Source organism: Anser cygnoides, chromosome 3 (genome assembly GCF_040182565.1).
Source record: "Anser cygnoides isolate HZ-2024a breed goose chromosome 3, Taihu_goose_T2T_genome, whole genome shotgun sequence".
Lineage (NCBI taxonomy): Eukaryota > Metazoa > Chordata > Aves > Anseriformes > Anatidae > Anser > Anser cygnoides.
Window position 1 is genome coordinate 90,779,650 of NC_089875.1, and position 23,768 is coordinate 90,803,417.

At 34.6% G+C, this 23,768-nt stretch overlaps 1 protein-coding gene across 47 annotated transcripts in view; it reads right to left on the reverse strand.

The window, feature by feature from the left end:
- The window catches only part of RIMS1 (regulating synaptic membrane exocytosis 1), a 318,536-nt gene that overhangs the window by 84,809 nt on the left and 209,959 nt on the right, over positions 1 to 23,768 (reverse strand). For 18 of the 47 annotated variants that reach the window (XR_010830508.1, XR_010830507.1, XR_010830509.1 and 15 more), the window contains 4 exons: positions 18,580 to 18,663; positions 13,263 to 13,340; positions 11,007 to 11,078; positions 5,582 to 5,694 (listed from right to left, as the gene is read on the reverse strand). Coding sequence is in view for 42 of the 47 variants with exons in the window: in XM_066994704.1 (XP_066850805.1) it covers positions 5,582 to 5,694; positions 11,007 to 11,078; positions 13,263 to 13,340; positions 18,580 to 18,663 (347 nt within the window). In the remaining 5 variants the exon portion in view is untranslated. Of the gene's footprint in view, positions 1 to 832; positions 879 to 5,581; positions 5,697 to 7,053; positions 7,237 to 11,006; positions 11,079 to 13,262; positions 13,341 to 18,579; positions 18,664 to 23,768 lie in introns of those variants that run through there. The other 29 variants (XM_066994719.1, XM_066994705.1, XM_048077432.2 and 26 more) reach the window with 7 other exon arrangements.

Genomic DNA, 23,768 nt, shown 5'->3' on the forward strand with positions numbered 1-23,768 from the left:
ACAAATAATAAAGCCTATGACTTTTTCTTTAAAATTAACAGGAACAATGAAGTTACTGTAGATCCAGATTGTGGACTCTTTAAATATTCCACTAAAGTAGTATTGTCATACCCAAAGTTACAAATGACATAAAATCTTAAAATTGCTTTAAGTATCATTCTAACTCCTGAACCATGTAGCCTTGTTTTAGATTCTGAAGCCTTTTCTGTAATACTGAGTGTGACAAATTTATTTTCTGTTAACTGAAAACATAAAAGATTATGAGGCTTGAATTAATTTGCAAGAGTTAGCAATGCTGAGAGAAAAGTCTCCTGTGAGGGTAAAGATTCCACAAGCTGCCTCAAAATATGCAGTGTCACCTAAGAATTTCAAAATAAAACCAGAAATATGGAGACAAAACAAACAATGCTAAAAGACTAAAAGCTAAATTGAAATGACTTATTCTTTTTCTTTTGCCATTCACTGATGGATCTGAAAATCGTTTTAACTGCAAGGGTTTGATCTTATACCATTATTCAAGCCAGACTCTCACTGCAATAACATTTCAATGATCAAGTACATATACAATGAATAGTTTTCTCTAGTTATATTTAAAGATCTTAATTAAATATAAAAAGATGTTTGTAACTCTAATCCATTATTTCACAACACACTGATTTTCCATATGAAATTCTGATTCTTTTTTGTTAAAAGGAACATTGGGCATGAAAACATTTCATTCCTGTACGTTGTAACTACCACTGAAGATTTGTACATATATTTATATACATATTATGCATATGCACTTTATAAAAATAAACCCCATTCATTACCAATAAGCCCCATTCATTACCAATATAGACTTCAGTGCAGCTTTCCTTCATGAAACAGCAGCACACACACACGCATGCACTTCAACCTGCATACAGGCTATGTACAAGGATTACGCAGCTTTTTCTGACATGGGCCAACATACAGCAACACTTAATGCTGGTCACAGCTTCATTTTTCTAAAGGTCACTGCGTAAGGCCTGTTGCTGTAAACAGGTGTCACTGAAAACATACAAACACACTAGTTCAGTTATGTTTACAGATACTCTTTATAAGTAAATAGGCTGCTGATTATCACAATCCTTACTGTCATTATATGACTTCGGAAACATGAAACCACATTGTAGAGACTACGAAAATGAAACCATGCTGTGAAGAGTCAAATAGAAGAATACACAGGGAGAAAGACCTGCTTTGGTTGAGTTAGCTCATTTTTATACTACAAACCATCATCACACATTTAGCTTGTTGGTTCATCGACTTCAATAGTACATAACATGTCTTTTCTTCTTCACATGTAATATTTCTGAATATTATCCCTAGTACCATCTACTGTAGTGCAGAAAAATGCTATAGAGCTTCAGGCAGTATTCATGATTAACCGTTACGCAGAAGTGTAGAGGCCCACCCTATCCAAGTGAAAATTACTGTGAGGTTTGATAGTTGCTATGACAGAGAATGGACTAAGTATATATATCACAGAAATATGCTTTGTATAAAAGTATCATTTAAAAACCATGCAACAATGTTGTTGTATAAACAGCCGAAAAATAAAGTCAATGCAGAATTCCCGCCCCTCAACTTTCTTAAGTGATTTGCACAGTTCCACTCAAACATGATGCAAATAAGAAACACTGATGCAAATCTCTTACAGTTTGGCACAAGATGACATGGAGAGCACAGCATTGCCCTTATAACTTAGATTTTCACTGCTTTAGTCACTGAATCAAAATATCTTCGTTATTAGGTCATTTTATGAAATTGTCAGATAAAGCATAGAAATAAATAATGCTTGTTAAGTAGCATAAGTTAAGGTAATGACTACTGAATTGTGACTTTCAGAAAACACACAGAGACACACCTACGCCAGACTAACTTTCATATTCAAGAATCACAAGACCTTTAGTTGCAATAACAACCCACTGTGTCTTGCACTCTGGGAATTACTGCTGACAGGGTTGCAAAGGAAACACATATAGTCATACATTCCTTGAACATCATTGGGATTAAAATAAAGATCATGTAGTCCAAAAACCACAGGAGTATAGGCTCCTGTAACTGTAACTGCTTTAAAGAGTCTGTATGTACAGGAGTTGCTAAAAATATTATTAGTTAGAACCATTCCAAGTGAAAGTACCTAGCATGTTTTTAATTTTTTCCAAACTAGTCAAAGCAGCCTTTAGAACCACTAAGCTTGGGTTTGTTGTTGTTATTGGTTTATTTGTTTTTGTGAGTGTGTGTAATTATGCTATTTTGAGGTTTTAAAGAAAAGATAATCCTTAGACTAGACTTTTTTCTCTACTTAAGATTTTTCTCTGCTCCTGATCAGTAGTACCAACCCCTTATCTCTAACAGAATGGAGACCATTATTTCAGTTTCTTCTGTAAGGCTTTCTTCTATGTGGTCTTTTATACAGTGGAACTACTGACAAGGACCTACTGAAACAAGTCACAAGTTGACTTTTTATGATACTCAAACAAAAGGGTAATTAAGAGAACATTATTTGATAGAAACAATGAAACTGTTTCATTCTAAACTTTACAATGAAATAAATTTGAATGCTTAAGATTCTGTGTCAGTCCTAGAAGAAACCTTATTAGCATGGATATTATCACTTATGATAGAAAACAGTTAAAAAAATCACACTTCCTTGAGACAAAAACCACAACCACTCTTGTGCTTCTTCATTAACTCTCATTTTTTCCAAAATGGTGGTTTCAAAGAGTAATAAGATTACTTTACTGGATTCCTCTATGCCTCTTGACTATGTAAATAGGAAAAGAAAAAGAAATAGGAAAAGAAGTAGGAAAAGAAGTAAAAAGAAAAAGAAAAAGAAAAAGAAAAAGAAAAAGAAAAAGAAAAAGAAAAAGAAAAAGAAAAAGAAAAAGAAAAAGAAAAAGAAAAAGAAAAAGAAAAAGAAAAAGAAAAAGAAAAAGAAAAAGAAAAAGAAAAAGAAAAAGAAAAAGAAAAAGAAAAAGAAAAAGAAAAAGAAAAAGAAAAAGAAAAAGAAAAAGAGAAAAAGAAAAAGAAAAAGAAAAAGAAAAAGAAAAAGAAAAAGAAAAAGAAAAAGAAAAAGAAAAAGAAAAAGAAAAAGAAAAAGAAAAAGAAAAAGAAAAAGAAAAAGAAAAAGAAAGAGAAAAAGAAAGAGAAAGAGAAAGAGAAAAAGAAAAGAAAAAGAAAGAGAAAAAGAAAACTACAAAATTTACTACACAAATTATACCTTACATCATACCAGATTTCCTTGAAACACAGGATGTCAATGCTGACTAGCAGTAAATAGTTTTATATTTAAATGAAGAAAATGCAAAGAATTTTGAAATGCTTCTTCCTATAACATTTGTGGGTTGCACTAGATTTTGGCCTCATCTATACCCGTAGTGACTGTGAATTTAAGTCATTAAGTCACAATTCAGTTCCAAGTATAGTTAGTGAGACTCTTTCACAGACAGATATATTTGGATTCAATCCTACATTAGGGTAAAATAACTTCTAGCCACTCCATTTAACTCATTTGATAGGGATTAAAAAGGTGAAAGTGACATCAAAATTTGATACTGTAAACCAGAACAAATATTATGTTTTTAAAGCTGAATTCACTTTCCTGCAGAAGCTTGAAGTTTATACACACTGCTATACTTATTTCAGAAGATACTTTCAGAAGCATTTTAAAATTATTTTATAAAATCTACTAACTTTAGTACTTCCCTGCAAATACATTCTCAGCTTGAACAAAGTGTTAAACATGGGTAAAACTGGAAAACCTTCCTTTCAAATGGACAAGCCAGTCAGACAAAACCAAAATACTATTTAGAGAGGAAAATCTCCTTCGCCTTCAATTCCATATACAGTTATATGGCCATAGTGACATAGGCAGTATGATAATTAACAACAAAATAAATGATATGTCATATCCTACTTGTTCATTTTCTACATAAGACGCAAGCATATGAACCACAAATGTAAATAAGAGTTCAGTGAAACAGCATTACTTTACAGATATTCACGGCATTGACAAGTTTCTAAACCAACAGTAGCTTCAACCTTCTGTTTAAAGTTCACTTTTTCTTTGCTCTTCTGCATACAACGCATCTCTACTAATTTTTATGTCAAGTTCTACTTTCATTTCCAACATCTTTAACAAAACATAAACTAGCATTTTATTCTCAACGCACTAGTTACCAAGAACAGCTGAAAGATAACAGGAATACCCACAGGAAAGCCAACATAAATTAAAAACTGATTCATCATTATATATTGTACCAATTTCTGGAACTGCAGAAGAAACATGAAAGAAGTTTGAAATTCAGCTCTCATTACATTTCCCTAAAGAGCTCCCAACCTACTCACATGTAGAAATAAAAACTGTAAATGCAGTTTGTAACTAGTTTACAATCCAGACAGTCCTTATTTCACTATGAAATATAATGAGAAGACTCAAATGTAAAGTTTTAAATGAATAAAAACTACTTGTACTAGATTACCGATCATTCAGAATAACCACATGTATAAAACAAGAACACGTTAGTTGAAAGTGTAGTATGCCATCGCAGCTCAAGCCAATAAAATTAACGCAAGCTGACTGTATGTTAATGCAAGCTGTTGTACCTCATACAAAAATGTATGGTAATCTAACATGATAAAAAGGTCATGGTCAGTAACATTATCTATTTATGAAAGAAGTCTGTAAAGGGTTCTATAAGGCACTACAACACATCAGCAGCAGAAGCATTTCTTTCATTTCCACAGAGAAGAAAAACTTGCAGTATATGGCAATCTCAATTGTTGCTTGTATTCAATGAGAAAACAGAAGTTTTAAACACAGAAGTAAACCTGAATGTACACACATTACCCACTGTGGAATTAAAACTAATTTCATTTTAATATAATAGCTCATACTCTATGTACAGTATGTTGCTAGAAAAGGAAACAGTGATATTTATACCTATTTGATATTTGAAAAGAACATCTTCTACAGCCACTAGGTCTACATGGTCTTTTTCAAAAAAGAGCAGCACCCATTGCCTGAGCAGTTTATTCTTATGAATGGAAGAGCTGATGACCTGTGCCTTCACATTTCTTGTGGTGATTGTTTTCATGCTTTCAGACTCACTGAATCTGTCTCACTCCAGACAGTATGTTTGATAATACGATATTTGTTTATCATTAATCTATGTTAACAATGCACATCAATTAATATAAACCACAAAATAATACATTAATAACACTGTCAAAATGTTGTCAAAATCTTTGCCTCTGATTTCTTTGTCTGAATACAAACTAGATGTGCCCATGGAAACCACCACAGCTCTAATAGAAATTTTAAAGTAGACAAATATAAAAGGCTACTAGAAAATTAAGGCAATTAAACCATGTGTAATAGTCCACCAGTTAAAAATCTTCTAGACTTTCCAGACTACAAATACGCTTTCATTCTCTTCTGTTTGGCAGAATTACAGCTTTTAACATGTAGTTATGAAAGCAGACTTCAAGTAAAGTGAAGAAAGGTAAAAAATCAAAGAGTTAGAGCTATCATAAGCTCATTATTTGATACCTTGCTCTATACTGCCACTTCTTACTGGAACTTGCGGTAGCTGTCTTCCCCTGCGACTGCTGAAGGACGTGTCTGCAGGAGGAGACTGTGTGGGACTTCCTTGTTGATGTATTCTGCAGATGAAATGAACATAAAAGTCAAATAACCCAAAGGAAGAGAATTCATATAGTCTAAGTTTTAAACACATATTGAATTGCATATAGAGAAGATGGGGTTGAGGAAGTTTGCACTTGGTATATGCCATATGCATGTACTCACGTCTGGATAACTAGCAAACATATATGGCTTCACCTTTATCTTCTCTAACTGCCTTCAACTAAGGACAAACATTTTCCATCTTTTTTGCTGTTGTTGTTTTAAAAATGTTCTAGTCAAAAACCACTGAACTACAATCAGTTTTCTAAGAACCATTTATGATTATGACTCACAATTTGGGAGTACAACTGTACTGTTCTCCTGCACTGGTACAAAGACAATCCAAAATGCCACCTTTGCATTTTACTAACTTTCGTGTTCCCTTTGTGCTGATGCATTAATTGCACCAGGCCACAGAGAACTGGACAGCAAGAATCTAATGGGATAACATGTTATTTTCCCCTGAACTTAAACAAGGAAAAAGACCTTTAGCCTTGGTATTTGTGTGTCTGTGCGTGTGTGAGAGAGACAGAAATTGTGTGTATGTGCATGTACACGCTCACAGTCTAAGATTTTTAATACTCTTACCTAAGCAAATATTGTAACCACCTTAACTTTGGCTAAATTCTAGCTACCACTGTTTCAGAGCACCTTGGCTACTTGGCTTCTTAAACACACATACAGCACCTTTAACACATCGAGCACCTTTGGAACACTGGCAAGTTTGCATTTAAAAGCAATAGGGCCCTTGCTAATAACTGGGGAACAAGTTTAAGAAAGCAAAGCAAAGGTGAGAAGGAGGAGACTGCTGAGAGGGACAGCTTGCTAATTAAACATCCTTGCCAGTTACGGTCATATCACACTCACTACAGTGGATAAGCACAGTTTATCTACCATGCTAAAGGTACAGGTAGGTAGCTTGCAATTTTAAGTAACACATTTTTACAAAATCAAAATACTGGTAGCTTTCATACTATGTAGATCAACCGACTTTCCCTTTGAGAGTTAGAAGTGAGAGAAGGATGTGATTTCCTACACAGTGTTCAAGCAAAATACTTTGATAATTTTCAGATGGATACGAAACAAAACACAACAATGGAAGGATGAAACAGCCAACTTTTTTTGCATAGCTATTTAAGATCAACGGGAAGAAATACCATCTGGATGGTGAAGATAGGCAGCATAAAGGATATGGGAGAAGTGTAAATACCATGAAGAGAGGATAATCTACAGTGCCAGAATGAGTGAATGCGCCATGTATGCTCAGGAAAGTACAACACCACACTTGACACCTGGGAGGCAGAACATGAAAGCTGTGCTGGACATGTAATAGCAACCTTGTCAGAAGTGGAGAAGGTGGCGCCGACCCTCCGGGCGCTAGGTGATGTACAGAGCATAAGGGTCTGATACTAGAGTGCTCACTCGACCTTGAGCGAGCGTGATGTTTTCCCCTAATGACTGGCTGTTCAGTCGTTCGTGGGGCTGGAAGTCCCCTTCTAGAAAGACATGGTAGCAGACCCCTAAAACATCAGGGCCAAAAAGAAACCGTTCAGTTGTTAGCTCCAGGCACACCATCCCATGCCCCCCTCCACCAAAGAACATTGCAAACCCTGGCTGCAGGGCCAGTGTGGATATTTCAGACCGAAGTTAACAATTTAGATTATAAATCCATTTCCAAAAGGATAAACCGCAGAACACTCACTGCCGCAGACACACATCCCCCTGCTTGTGGAATTGCTGAACTGCACTGAATACAGCAGAAAGTTGGCCAAAAACTGTAGCTGCATCTCAAGCAGTGAAGCTAAGAACACTTAGAGTAGGCTAGTACTCCATTTAACTATCTTTCTGCAGTGAGACCCAACACAGAAATAGAGTTCTGAAGGAACACTGATGAAAGCATCATTAAAATATGCAGTTAAATGATTAATTATGTTAGTATAATTAGCAGCAAAATTATTAGCAGTTTAATAATTGCATACGTTGCAAGTATACGATAACCTGAAATATTTCAGGTTTGGAGAGTGACAAAGTAAATTTCTAACTGTGCCGTTCTTGTTATTGCTGGGCTTCCCAACAATGCAACATTTTGTAAATGATAATACTGTATCCATTATTTCAGAAATTACCATAAAGCCATCTTGTGATAGCATTTCACTGTTTGTTTTTTTTATTTCTCCAGACAAATGAAGTGCCCCTGCACATACCCAGCACATCTTTTCGACAAAATACAGAGTAACCAAGGGACTGTCTAGTTCATAAAACTACCATACATTTACAAATTATCCTAAAAAAAAAATTAAAAAATGTATATGAGACAACATTTATGCAGATGCCTACACCAAGGATAAAAATTGGGTTTTGTTTCAAAGCCATTTCACCAGTGACAGCTTATATCTAAGTCCAGTCACAGCGCTACGAAAATAGGATTCTGTTCCCTTTGCTGTATGCACTCTTAAACCCTTACACTTCCTAAACTTATCTCCTGGCTTGCCCTGGCAGTAAGACTCTTACTGAGGATCCCTGCTTCTAAGAGATGCTCAAGGTGATGGCAATGAGCTGAGTCCTGAAAAGGCGTGCTTGGTCCAAATGCCAATGTAATCCCTGCTGGTCTAGCAGAAAGATCAGCTGCTGGAATGAAGAAGTCTACACTGATTAGGAGAATGAGAGAAAGAGGAACCAGCATGGGAGACAAAAACTGGTGTGTAGCTGAGGGAATGAGACAGAAAATAAGAAGTATGGAGAAGAGGGGAATTAGGGATGGAAAATTTGAGAGAGAAATGACACCTGGTGAGCAGTGAGATTACAGCAAACACATCTGCATGTATCTCATTGCCTGTTCCTCCCAGAAGAAGGTAACACAGCAAACAGCCAACCTATAACTCGGTGATGGACCACAGAGAAATCCTACAGGTTCCGGCTCTGCCTTCCCACAAGGAAACTCAAGTTTCCTTCTCTTTAGACTGATGTCTCAATGGCATGAATTAAAAAGACAAAACAACCCAACAAGAAAACAAACACACATCCTTCCACATACAAAACTATGAAGAAAAACTAAAACTAAGAGAGCATTGTCAATCCAGCACACTTTTGACACAGGGTCCTATATAATATCTCGCATGTACAGATAAAGACTGTACCTGAGGTAATGAATAACATCAGGTAAGTTACCACTACCTGATAACTTGGAATTATCTTGTAACTAATCAATACAAAATGGGGAATTTATCTCAAAGGAATGACTAAAGTTCCAATCCATTAAATCCCATATAAATTCTGTATATAGACTCTGCAATATTTCAGACTTGCTCTTTTCCATGTACCTGAATAAATCCTCAAATGCATGTTACATTTAGCATTACAATTATAAGAGGCTTTGAAATATCTTGTGAAAAAAAACTGTTGAAATTTCACAGCTAGGCTGGTCATTTAAATCAAATAAACACACTGCTCATGTCTCAAAAAACTATTTCATAAACATAACTACACACTTAGAGGTAGAGCCCATTTGCTGTTAAAGCAAACACCTCATAGTTCCTACCATCAGCAGTATCTGAAATTTAATTTTCAATATTATAATTCACACCAGCCATACAATGAGATTAGTGAAAAGAACATTTGTTTTAGTTAGGTATGCATTTTTTTGATCTATGCAATGATCTTGACATCTGAAGAAGATGCCCTCAGTTTACACACTGAAATAAATATCAGGTTTGAAATGTAAACACTTACTGATACACTGATTCCTCCAATCTCAGATGTCACAGGATTTCCCTTTCCTACTCTGCCATTGTGTCTCAGTCTCTCTGCTCTGTCCTTTGCCACCACTTTCTTCTTTATAATCTAACATTTTCTTTTCCTTCCTTATTCCTTATGTTTCTATATTTTCCATTTAATGTTTACATTCCCATTTTCCCTCCCACTTACTTATATCCTTCTCCCACCTCATTCTCCTTTCAAGCCACTTGCCAACACATTTAACTGCACAATTTGTATGGTTATCAACAACTGTGAGGCCATTGCAACCTCAGCCCCAGGGGCTTCCATTACTCTTCAGAAGACAGAAGAAAAAAAAATAGGGAAAAAATGCTGGTTGAAACACAGCAAGGATTTCAGCCATAAGTCAGGGGATGTCTCTGGTGTAAACTGAAATAGAAACTGGGCTGTTGAGAGAAGTGTAACCATTGCTTTTAGATTAGGAACGATAACCTGATCCTTGAAACAATAGAATAAAATAAAAGTTCTGAATTTATTTTCCAGATAATGTGCATTTTCTTCAAAAACAGAAATGTCTCTGTGTTCATGGAAGTTTTTCAACCCTCACAATGTAAACAGATGTGTTCCCCTGCTCATCAAGATAATGTAAGTCTGCTTCTAGCAAAAGCAGGATCTCAGTCCTCCTCACTACTCTTAGTTTAGCCAACAGATAGACTTAACTAGATAAACTCATAATTAAGTATATATTCTTATTTTTTTCTATTTTTTCTTAAAAAAAAAAAACCACAACCTTTTACTACAATACTGTAAAAGCTAAAAGTTACAATGATAATGCATGCACAGGCAAATTCAATGGTAGCAGAAGGTAAAGTCTCGGTGTTCTTATTAACTTTATGTAATGACAGCTTACAATTTTTTTCAATAGGTATTTAAATGTGGAATTTAGCATTTTTATATTATAGAGTGAAACTACTATATTGGAATATAGATGTCTTTCCCCAGGTAAAATGCACATATGAAACTGTTATTTTTGTGCGTATGTGGTTTCAGTTGCACTGTAGTTGTTAATTAACATTGGTACGCTGTGCCTTGCTGTTATTTATTCTTCACTTGCCATTTGATCAGAAACCTCTTGAATTACTAATCTGCTTATATATTTTCTCAACTTTAAAGTTATTTTAAAATAGACAAGACTTTTGAAAAAAAATCTGTGGTAAAACAAAAAAGGGTTAGTACCACAATAATGAAACATTCCGCATATGTCCAAGTTTCATCTTACAGAAATCAAGACAGTGGCAATGGGTCTCGTATTTTTCATTACTAAATGTATGCACAGACAGTCTTTACCTCCTAATTTATCTGCAGTGATGGAGAATACCAGAAAAATGTCATATGTAGAGCAACACAGGAAGTAGTGATAATAACATAGAGAATATAAATAATATTGTAAATTAAGGCAACATAGCTTTTGGTACTGTTACACAGCTTCTGCTTTAACAGTAGTATTAGTTGTATAGTATGAACACCAGAATCAGTTCAGTCATAACAGGTGTTTATAATCATTCATCAATCCTACCTTTCTGTTTCAGTTGTGGAGCCTTTCCTAGTTTGTTTTTGGCTGCTATATCTTTCCACTTTTCTGGACTGCCTGTAAAATGACATGTCAGAAAAGAAATAAACAAAGAAGAAAAAGAATACAAAAAATATGAAGATTACATATTTACTAACGTATTGCAAAGGTAATAACAGAAACATTTGACAGATGGAAAAGTGACAACTTTCTTCATGAACAGGCTGGTGAGCTTGGGGTTTAAAGCACGGGGCCCTGATTAGCTTTGACTGAGGCTGATGGTATGAAGGTTATGAGGTACCAAAATAGGGAGACATCATTAATCTTGACTGCATATACAGCTAGCTCCCATTTTACAGCCCCTATCTGATTAGACACAATGCCTCTCATAGGTCTTTTAGTCCTCTCTTGACAGTATGAAAAATAGATGCAGTGTAGACAGCAGGAAAAAAAAAAAAAAAGTTGCAGGAAAAAAAATGGTGCAGAAAGGATGAGTAATATTAAAATATAAACTTTAAAAATTGGTTTTAAATCTAAATTTCAAAATCAAAACAAATACTGCATCATATCAGATTTAACTAATGCTGTCAATTTATTAATAAAAACTTGGCTTTTCAAAAATTTCATTCTATTAAAAATTGTGAAGATTTTGAGAAATGGTTTAAAACAATTCTATTTTTTATCTAATCAATGCAAATAGGTTAGAAGTTTATTTAATTTCCTTACATAGGTCATGGAAATCTCGGCAAGTCCTCTGTGTTCCAAAATTTCCATTACTACCCATGGTAATACAAGCATTTACAAATTAAGATTTACAATTTGAACCTCTGATAATCATCAGTGTTTATTAGTCTTTCAGAATAAAAGTGCATACAAAGTTTCAGGAGTGGCCAAAAAAGGGGAGTGATGATTACTCGTTAGATCAGAAATGCTGACAAACCCCAACTTGAATATTACACAGGAAAGATGACAAAGAAACATGTAAGAAACTCACAATCATATAATCAACCTCTATGCCTAGACATAAAAGAATTACTGTGGGCAAAAAAAAGTAGGTAAAAATTATATTAAAGAATAAAAATTTAATTTTAAACCTCAGTGGTTATGAAGACTAACCCAATATCTGAACTGGAAGATACCTAAACAGTTGTAGCATCAAATTATATGCAAAGAAAATAATCACAGTGTATTTTCACTGTAATATTTGATTAGCGTTGTATTGTGACACAGTAATGAATCACAACAAAGGAAAAAATGCAGAAAAATAAAAAGGCTCTTTTTTTTATATATATATATATATGAGCAGAGGTCACTACCTGATGCTTTCCAGTTTTTAAAAATATATACTTTCTTACAAAAAATAATCTCTTAGAATAAAAATTTAAATCCCCCTTATCCTCAAACAGCTTTCTCCAGATTTGTTTTCTGGAGTATATTCCCATTACTTATTTTTTTCTTTACCACATCAAATACAAGGTGGATACACAGGGAAACACAAATGCTGCAGATTTGACTGAGCCCTAAGGTGAGCAAAGTATTTGAATTTATGGTTAGATCCACAAAATGCAGCATGATCTCCCAAATGATGGCTCTTCACTTTCTCGTTGGTTTGTTAGGGGACTTATTTTCCCCTTACTCCTTTACGTCACTTGCTTAGACTGTGGCATTAAGTGCAATGGAGAAAAAGAGCACATAGTGACTACTGTTTGTAGTATGGAAAAGCCAAGGGTAGGAAATGCCTTCCTGTGAAAAGTGGCAAAAGTAATAAACAACAGTAGTGAGCCCAACATCATTATTTCTCTGCTCTCCGTGCTGTCACTGCAAGCAGCACACATTAGAAATACGTTTAAAATGACATCTTCCTTTCTGTTTCCTTCCTCTTGCTAAGATGATGCTGTATGCATCCTGTATAGCTCAACAGCATGCTACAGCACGTGCAGTACTGGCTCAGCTTGAGCTCTATCTGGACATTGGCAGGTACATATTTACAGGCAGTTGTCCTTCCATGCCCATATAAAATGCACAGAGTGCACTGAGGATAAAAAGGACATTCATGTCATATTCAAATTTACCTCTTAAATGTAGTTTAAATGGAATGAAATATTATCTATGAACAACACATGCATACCATGTACTTAAATATATAGAGAAAAAACCCTATGTGAAAGTATTAAGCAGAGCATATGAAGAAGATACTCGTAGTGTGTAACTATAACCAATACCTCATTTACTTGGAACTATGATTTGAGTAAATAAGAATACCTCTGTGCTGCTCCAGGTTTAGCACTTAGGTGGTCTACACTGTCCTGTTTTGGAATGCAAGACTCCAGCGTCCTTGTTCTTCACAAAATTTGGAAACATGGATGTGAATTTGGACAGAATGAGCAGAAACAGAGAGATGGTCACATGCAGTGAAGGTGGAGACATGCAGTCAAATATATAAACCAAAAGCATTAAGGCACTATCTACTTGGTAAGGCTGTATTTCTCACTTCCCCTTCTGTTGACTTAATCCATGCACTTTAAAAGAATTTTAAAATAATTTTGAGACATGATATTAGAATAATTAGATATTAGAAACTAAGATGCAATTAAGTAAAGAATGAGAGTCAAAATACATTTTTTAAAAGCATGTATGCATTACACAATGAATAGGAACACTGCTGCTTAACAGCTGTCATTATCCTTCCTGAGAATAAATTTACAGTATGATCCATTAGACTAATATATAAACCTATATACAACTTCTTCCCCTTAGGAGTTTGGAAAAAAAAAATAAAAATATTTTGCTATTATATTATAAAATTCTCCTTAAAACCCAAGCAAATTTCATATATTTTGATATTCTATTACCAACTGTTCTACTACAGTCATAATTAACAATAACAATTCAATAGCAAATGCAGAATAAACTTAGCAATTTAAAAAAATCAAATTGTGTTCAGGATATTTTTTAATTCCTATATTATTTTCATTTCTGTTGAAGCTGTTAAAGAACATCTGAATTTGTTCACAGCTTTCAATTTGGCATAGATATTATTAGCTTGTTGGTTTATTATTAGCTTGCTATGGAATATATCACATAAAACATTTTCTTTTTCTTGATCAATATAAGAGTAAACTCAGCAAAATTTGCAGTCTACTAATAACCTAGGGTACATATTAAATTTGTATCTATATTTTCAATATGGTGAGCAAACACTAAAACTCCTCTTAAAGTCCTAAATGTCCCAAATGTCATAACAAATCACTGATCAATAAATCATTACTCTATGCACAGACAAGAACAATATACATATTATATATACAGAAAAGCTATTCACAGTTCATGTGCAAAAGACACATGAGCCTCAAAAGATTTATTGTTGTTGAGTATAAGCAAAATCTACAGACAGAAATGCAATAATATTCCTATCAAAACTAAAAATTACTATTCCTGGAGTTTCAAAATGCCATTTTTATTAAAAAAAAAAAAATCAAGTCATCAAAAATGTCACATTTAATAGTTCCCTATTTTACTGAAGATTTCCGAAAGGCTGGATCTACATGGTACATGAACTGGGAGGCCACGACTGCTCTGAAATCTTGGCAGCTCCTAACACTCATTCCTAGCACTTCAGTTCATGTCTTGCAAAACTGATCCCCTGATTTAAGTGGTATGGTGTTGCTGAAAGGATGGGAAAGAATCATCAAGGACAAATTAGCCTGCCATTGGCATTGCACGGCACAACTTAAGTTCTCTTCATGAACGTACCAGAAGTACCAGCCCACTGCACTGCTGCTTCAAGATGACTCTTAGACATGTACTCTTATTATTATATCATGATTATTTCTCATATGCATATGAGAAATAATTTATAAAAGGCTTATTTTATCTAGTCTTGGTTATATGCTGAATTAATACAAAGACTTCTCAAAAAGAACAATCTGAATAAAATTCCCACCTACCATTAAATGCTCAACTCTCATTCTCCTTGTTTTTAACACTACTTAACGATTTCAGTCTCACAGTTCTCCAGTTACCAGAGTATTTCACTTTAGAGAGACTTTCAAATTCTATTTTCTAGTATAAAAAAACAAACAAAAACCCTCCTAACAATAAAGCTGGCAAATTCAAACCAAAAGCTATTCTATAAAATGTCAAGAAAAACACGATACTAACCAAACACTTGCTAACTCTTAACACTAAAATACAAGTATAACCTATGTCTGCATCTTTTCAAGGTATATCGAGTCACTTTTTCAGATACAGACAGTGAATGATTTCCAGAATAACAATAATCTTGCCAAGATCTTTACTAAAATTTATATTATGAATAATTTTCAACAAATACCATGCTGTGAATACTGAATTTAAATGACCAAAAATAGAAATAATGCATAAGTCATATGTTTAAGAAATGTACTCAGGAATAGATCTTGATTGCACCCTGTATGCAAATTGGACCAGTTTGTAACATAATTCTGGAATGTACTCAAATGAAGTGTAAGAGGACATCTGTCGAAGTCAATTAATCTCTGAAAATATGATCTGAAAGTGGTGGTAAGCAGTCAGCTGGCTATCCCTGTTGATCCATCAGATACTCATTCCCTGACACCCACTGCATCAGCTGTCAATTTGATAAAAGCACATCTTAAAACACAAAAATGTCAGAACTGAGTGGTGCTGGCCAACTGTCAAATGAAGGTGTGGGAAATAACCAGAATGAAACTAAACTTAAAAGATAAAAATTTTATACAAAGGTGAAGCACCTTTGATTCCCTCGCTGCTACTCTACACACTAGGTGGGCTTTAAACATGGACTACTATAACTCATCTGCTGACGATCCTTACAGCAGAACTATGCTTTCTCCGGAACTGTGTAGAATGGCATGCCTTGGAAAAGCCCAGTCCCACCACCCTGTGCCATGTGGTGTGTGGCTGATGGCAGGAGAAAACACTTCACCTCAGAGGATGACCAAATGGCAAAAAAGGTTCAAATTCAAAAACATTACTTGAGCTCCACAAGGCTCAGCTTTCTTTAGTTGATCTTTTTGCCTCTGGAAACTTAAATGTACCAACTTAATTGACTCTATGCTACCACAAGTAGCATGAGAAATAAGAGGAGTCAGAGATGTACGCATGCCAGGGATCAGGTTAGGGAAGTCAAAGCCCATTTAGAATTAAATTTGGCCAGGGACATCAAGGACAATAAGAAAAGGTTCCATAAGGTACATTGGTGATAAAAGGAAGACTAAGGAAATTGGGGGCCCTCTCTGGAAGGAAATATGAGACCTGGTAACCTGGGATATGGAGAAGGCTGAGGTACTTAACGACTATTTTGCCTCAGTCTTCACTGACAAGAGCTCCAGACACATGGCCCAGGCCCCAGAAGGCAAAGGCAGAGACTGGAAGAATGATGAACTGCCCAGTGTAGGAGAAGATCAGATATGAGACCATCTTAAGAGCCTGAAGGTGCACAAGTCCATGGGACCTGATGAGATACATCCATGGGTCCTGAAGGAACTGGTGGATGTAGTTGCTAAACCATCGTCCATCATATTTGAGAAGTTGTGGCAGTCCGGTGAAGTTTCTGCTGATTAGAAGAGAGGAAACATAATCCCCATTTTTACAAAGGGAAAAAAGGAAGACCCAGGGAACTACAGGCCAGTCGCTCTCACCTCTGTGCCTGGCAAGATCATGGATCTGGTCCTCCTGGAACCTATGATGATCTTTAAGGTCCCTTGCATCCCAAACCATTCTATGATTCTACGATTCTAAACTGTGTGTTTTGGAATCCTTGTTAATCTCCATTGGGTATGCAATGAGAAAAGTCCAATGTTCTTGTAACTTCTGCTAACTGGGGAGAAATTCATCTGTGAGGCTGCAAAATCATCAGGACTGGGGTTAATCTAAACTGTTTCTAGGTTCATCATTGGCTGCATCATTGGGTGACTAGATTATCCACAAGACTTCCAACCGCATAAAGGCACTGATTTCACTAAGAAAATTAGACTGCTGTTTCTCTGACTCAGAAACTTGCCAATAACATACTCTACATCTTACAGACGCTTTACTGCAATTTGTTTACTAAGCAGTATTAGATGATTTCAGCCTTTGATACATTTGCAGAACTTCGGCTGAAGGCTCATAATCCTGCATTAAGAATGACAGCATTCAGATGAAAACTTAATTTCATTGATATATGATTATGATTTAATTCTAATCAAATCAATGACAATAAATTTTTATCATCAAGTCTGATCCATTGAGTCAAAAACAGTCTTTCCATCAACTTGAAAAATGTGAAGAGAAATTAGTTTTAAAATGCCCCAAACATACAAAGTACATTTGTAAGCTGTCAATAGCTATCCCATAAGAGGGCTCAATAGTAATGTTGGTAAAATACCTAGAAATGCCTTATCTGTAAGAACAGCCAATTTTGAAAAAATCTTTCACAAGTTTAATTCTATAATTTTTAATTACTCTAGTAAAAAGAGAAATGTTATGCAAACACAGTAACAAGTTTCACACTCTCTACAGCTTGTATTGGCAGAATATACCCAGTATCCAGCAAACAAGATAAATTATAGTAGAAATGTACTACTAAATGTTTTCTTAAGCAGAACAAAACCACTGGCACTTAAAGTAATTGAAAAAGTTTTATCCATGTATCTGCCTTACAGTTTTAAGAACAACTTCATAAGAGTTTACTGAAGTAGGGGTTATTTACACAAAACATCTGCATCCTTTCATTTACTGTAACACAAAAATCATTACAGTAGTTAACGGGCAAATGTCGAATTTACATTTCAGTAGAAATATAATCTCTGTTAAAAATTATACAGATTTATCAGAAAAAAAAAAAAAGAGATACGAAAAATTACTACTGTCAAAGCAATGGAACATCAAAACTAATTAGAGTAGAAAGTTCATGACAAGAAAATAAAGAAAGGTACTTCTATTAATCATAGTTGGTATTCAACATTAAAATGTATGTAAAGATCTGGTGGTTTTAACAAAACCTACCTTGTTAGGAAAACCTGTTCCATGACGACCATCCTAATTTAGGACAGAATTTAAGAACACTACCAATTTTTATATACATCAACTAGTAAGTATTACCAAAACTTCCAACAATTCCAACATATCATGGCTCTTTTTTTTTGGTTAAAAAACAACAACAAAAACAAAAAGCACAATAAAAATTAAAATAGACACCTAAAAAAAAACAGGCTCTACAACAAGTACATTATCATATTATAAAGCACCACAGAGAAAATGCCACTGCCAATTACAGAAGCAGGTAAAAATAGACTGAAGAACATTAAGAGATGATGTTCTGTGGTATTAGCCATCTTATTAAATGGCTTGTAACTGCTCCGGCAAACAGAAAATTTGTAAAGACATTACTTCCTAGGTGCTTTATAACAGTTCAATAAAATGCAGAGATGATATCTAAAGCTGTTATTTTTATTTGGGGCTTCTGGAGTTTAATGGTCTCTCTCTAAACACATGCATACTTTTAAATTTTAGTATACTCCTCTGAGAGTGCAAGATGCAGTAAGCCACTTTTTGACTGGGAGGAGTTGCCTAGTACCTGTCATCCTCCGGAGATGCATGCTCGATATGAATCCTGGGACTAGTAGGTCGTCTCCTCTCTAGGGAGGGGGACCATCTACCCCTGTTTGCCCATTCAATAAAACAGGAAAAAAACAGGATATTTAGTTTGTGATAAAATTAAATATATGCGATTTGGGACTGGAAAAATACCCCAAAAAGTAATGAAAGTGTGTCATTTAATTATTTTTTCTGTTTTCTAATTTCCTGGTATACTATTCTTATGGCTGCTTACTGAAGAAATATTTCAGATGAAACAAAGAGAATGTACTCCCAAAGAAGCAGAATTTTGACTAATTTAAATCTTTCATGTAGTGTACAATAAGTTTTCGAATGTTCTCCAAAGCTAGACTACCTAAAAGCCTATCATCTCCATAGAAAATTGTAATTCTAAAAGCTTTGTAAAGACTGCATTTTCTATTGACCGCTGGCTGGCATATTGTTAAGCTAATCTCTCCTAACTCTTTCTACTGAAAAATGCATCCTTGGTAAAAATGTGGGACTGAGAATTATATGAAAAATTCTGAGGCATAAAGTGACCATTTTCTGGAACACACAGAGAGAGTCATTTTCTGTTCCATTCATCTGCTTATAGAGATGTCTTGCTCTGACTGTAATGGATGTACTGTATGCCTACTAATAAGAAATTCTGCACATTTTAAGAGCTACACTTTTGAGTAAACTATATATGTCACAAAACTGATATAACCACGACCCCCTGAGACAATTGTTTCTTCATATTCTCTTCCCTTTGAAGTTTTCCTAGCAGCAGCACATATGTCAAGAACTCTCATACTGAAGTAGTGCTGAACAAACCAGAGTTCAAGTTTTAGAGCAGTATGGCAGCACTGATTACTTCCCAATAAAGTTCTCTTGCAGAATCAGGAAGATTAAAAGGTTAAGGTGAGGGCTTTGCACTGGTACACTTCTCAATGAATTCTGTTACTCATTTAGGTAACTTTAAAGTACTAGTGCTAATACTAATTTACTGTGTTAATTTAATAAAGCTAATAATACTGTATTTACTGTAAACAATTTTAGATACTGTAAAGGTAAGCTAATTAGCTGCAACGAAGTTGCACATATTTGTGTACAAGTACCAGGTAATTTTTTACATTTAAAAATATATATTGAAAGTGTATACGGCCAACTTAATTTTCTGATCATTTCTCAGTATCCCTGCAGCACGTGACAGCAGATTGTTATATAGGTAAATTAAAAAATAAAAATAAAAAATAAAAAGAAGTCAAGATTGTGAATGAATAGTAGTGTCTTATGTGTTTTTTTTTTCTTTAAAAATCTCATTTTGTGTGGAGCCAGGAGTTGGACTCAATGATCTCTGTGAGTCACTTCCAACTCAGGATTTTCTGTGATTCTGTGATTTAATTTACAATTACATATATAGTATACAAAAGACTGACATTTTTGTGTATTTTGATGTAATGTTATGGGGTTGTAAGAGTGTACGTGTAACAATTTCGAAAAATCAAAATATACTAATTTACAAAAACAGCAAACATTTATGTTAACACTGCAAAACTATGTAATATTCACTTTCTGAGGCATCCTTCCAGTCCACGCAATAAGGAAAAGGGTTTGATTTATGGAACATGCAAATAACAAAGCCTTCAAGGAGATTAGCATAACTTGAACATTGAGGTAGATCAGAAGTTTCAAGAAGAAATAGATCGTAAGCAGCTAGTTTCTTTTTCTCTCCAAAGCAAGAGTTAAAGAAAATGTTAATGCATCAGTGCACTCAAAGCCCTTAATATGCTGATATCCACTATAAGTATCAAATAGCATTTTATAGAATTAACTATGTCATGCAGTATGAACTTTGAGAACATGCTCTTTCACCAAATTTTTAATGACTGTGAGTAGACAATGCAGACAAACATGCAATAACCTATTCCTTTACATGTTTGAAAATAACTGAAAACACAATGCATCATATACCTAATGCAAGCAGTTATTTTACTGTGCATAATTTTAAATGTAAATAATGACGATCAACATTGCTGTTACAGGCATGCAATATAAATGCCTTAATGCTTCAGACTTACTAAAAAAAATACAAAAATTAACATTAAATCAGGACAGGTCTTAACTGGATCAAATGACAGTTCCAACCATTCTGTTATCTACTTATAAGTAGCTAATAGGCAATTGTTCAGCTTTGTATCCTGTTTGGGTGGTAATGACCAGCCAACATTACAAATCCTAGGGATCTTTGAAATGTTTTAAGTCCTACTTCAGTGAATCACCTCAGGTTGAGTCTAACAAAGTTTGGTCACATTTTGCAGACAAGCAGGCTGTTTACATGAACTAATCACCAGGCTTTGCTCCTCAGTGTGCTCCTAAACCTCTTAGGATCAAAGCATACAAGCATTACCAATCTGTATCACTGATTTTGTGCTAACTGCTATTGCGATAATTTGTTGCAACATAAGAAACTCATGTCAATAAGCCATACGTCATATTACTAAGTAACTATCACTTACTACAGTCTTAAATATCATCAGATAATCTAGGGAAGATGCTACTATGATGAGAAAGCACAGGTAAATTGGTTTTGGACAATGCCTATGAGTTTTCCTGACTTAAGGCTAGTCTTTGCACACAGATGTCACTGCTTTAGGACATGGTACACAATTTACATGGGGAAAAAAAAAAAAAAAAACAAAAAAACAACAACAAAAAAAACAGATTTTGAGAAACATTGAAGAAGACAATGAAAACTCACACTACAGGAAGTAGTAGCAGCAAAAACTTTTCATGGCTTTAGAGGGTATCTATGTCTATCTTATAAACTAACATATGTCTTGTAAATCATCACAAACCTCAACAAGACGATTATTTTGACCAAAAAAACTAGGTCAAAAAAATAAATAAATTAATCTGACAGGTATGGTGCAACTGAATTGGTAAAGCCTGGACCTTTTTGAATGTCCTAGTGTACACCATGTCAAAGAGAAATATATGAAGGGTTAGGTTCGGTATCAAACTATTTCATTTAATTAAAATAGTTTGTCTGTATCAGGGCAAGGTCAGTTTGCTAGTCAAATCATACAGACTTTCCTTGTTCAACTGACATAGCTTACAGAAGGAGAAAAGGAATTTTTTGTTTGTATTTAGTGCAACAAGACTTGTATATCCTCGAATTATATATATTGCGAAAAGTACTTTTCTGCCGGTGTTTGTGGATTGACACAACTTTTATCGACACAGCAACATCTGAAAAAACAATAATTACTCCAATCATTCCAAATGACAAAAAATTATATTTTTTGGACTTTAAGTGTTTTCACCAAATGATTAACATGGAGAAATAGGGCTCTATGATCAATCAGTCACACACAGTCAGTATCATTTTGTTAAAAAAAAAATAAAAAAAATCAGGTGGACCATTTTAATTCTTGATCTCAAATATAATCTAATTTATACCCTGTCAGACAAAAGATCTAGCAGAATGGGTAGAAAGAATTTTCCACTGGTAAGTATACTTATAATTTTTTTCAAGAAAAGATATAGTGGCACATTAATAATTCTGCCTGTGTATTTTGAGGGTTTAAAGCCTACATTTAAAATAAAATCTACAACTCCATTCCGTGAATATAAAAAAGAAGCCATGAAAACAACTAACAGCACCTTCAGCATAGGTCCTACACGTATACTGATTAAAAACTAGTGCTTTACAAATTGGACTTTACAAAACCCTAGTGTTTCTCTTTGCTACAAGCAGGACCAGCTACAACTGACAGATGGTTGTATAATCTCTTCTTGAGGAGTCTCCAGCAACAAAGGCTAGACAACCTTTTCTAGATCATCTATCAGAGTGTTTCATTATACTTGCCTTCCAAAAGCTTTTCCTAAAAGCTTTGTGAACCTGTAACATCAATGAACATGTGTTACTGTAATTTAAGTACCTAATGCTTATCTTGCTCAGCACAGACATAAATGCTTTCTACATTCCTTCAACTTAATTCCTGTTCTTCAAACTAGACTCCTCTATCATTACATGAAACTGACAACTAAACTTACAGTAAAGTGTTAGCAGACATTCAACAGTGGAGTAGGAAATCTTCTAAAATTAGTTTACCCCCAAACTAAATGATTAAATGGGTGATGGGGGGGAGGGGGGGGGTGGATAAATATAATATGTTCCTCCACAAATTGGACTGTATTAGGGAGGAAAAAATACAACCCATTTATGTCTAAATATAAAAATAAAAATAAAAATCTTGTCATCCTGTCATTAATCCTCTGACAAAGCCACACATCTTTTTATTTGCAACAAAACCATCATGGAAATACAGAACATGAATTTAATAAAAAAAGAGCTTTTCTGCACCTCCATGAAGGACCCCAAGTGAAAAGCAACTTTTTAGTCATCCTCTAGGACTTATTAAGCAAAGATGTAAAAATTTCAGAGATGGGCATATATTCTCAATCATGACCAGAGACAATTTGGCAAAATCTAGCGCTTAGTAGAAGTAGAGGCCACTAACACAGACTAACCACTTCTCTTTATGAGGAGCACATGAGAAATGCTGCTGATTCTATTTGGTGCCTAGTGGGCAGAAGTTGATATAGATGAATCATAAAGACACAATAGACATAGTTAACATCAGTGACAGATTTAGATTTGAGTTTTGAGCATGTCATTTTAACTACAATATTTTACAGTTGCCAACTACCATTTCTTCGAATATTCAGCTTGATGTCTGGCATCTTGAAATGAAACTACAAAACATACACTGCTTATATCCATACATTGTTGCATTAAATAGCTGCTTACAGATGAATACTACTGTATATATCTATCACACATAGTAATATGATACTACAATAAATTTTCTAAAAAGTCTAGAATGGCATCCTGTGTTTTGCTGGGGGCGGCCTTATTTTTGTCAAAATTTTTGTTTTGGACAACCAGGTACATATGAGATATGATATTATGATATCTTGTGCTTTATCTTAAAAAGGAATGAACTAGCGAAGATCTAGTTGAGATATATCAGCAGGACATGAGTCAGTCCTATCCAACAGGAGCACAGCTTGAGAACAGAACAGTTCCAATCAAGAAGCATCAGGAAGTGAGGGAGGAGGGAAAGGGAAATTCCCCAGCCACGAAAAAAACAAGAGAAACCTTATCTCAAAGAAAAAAGT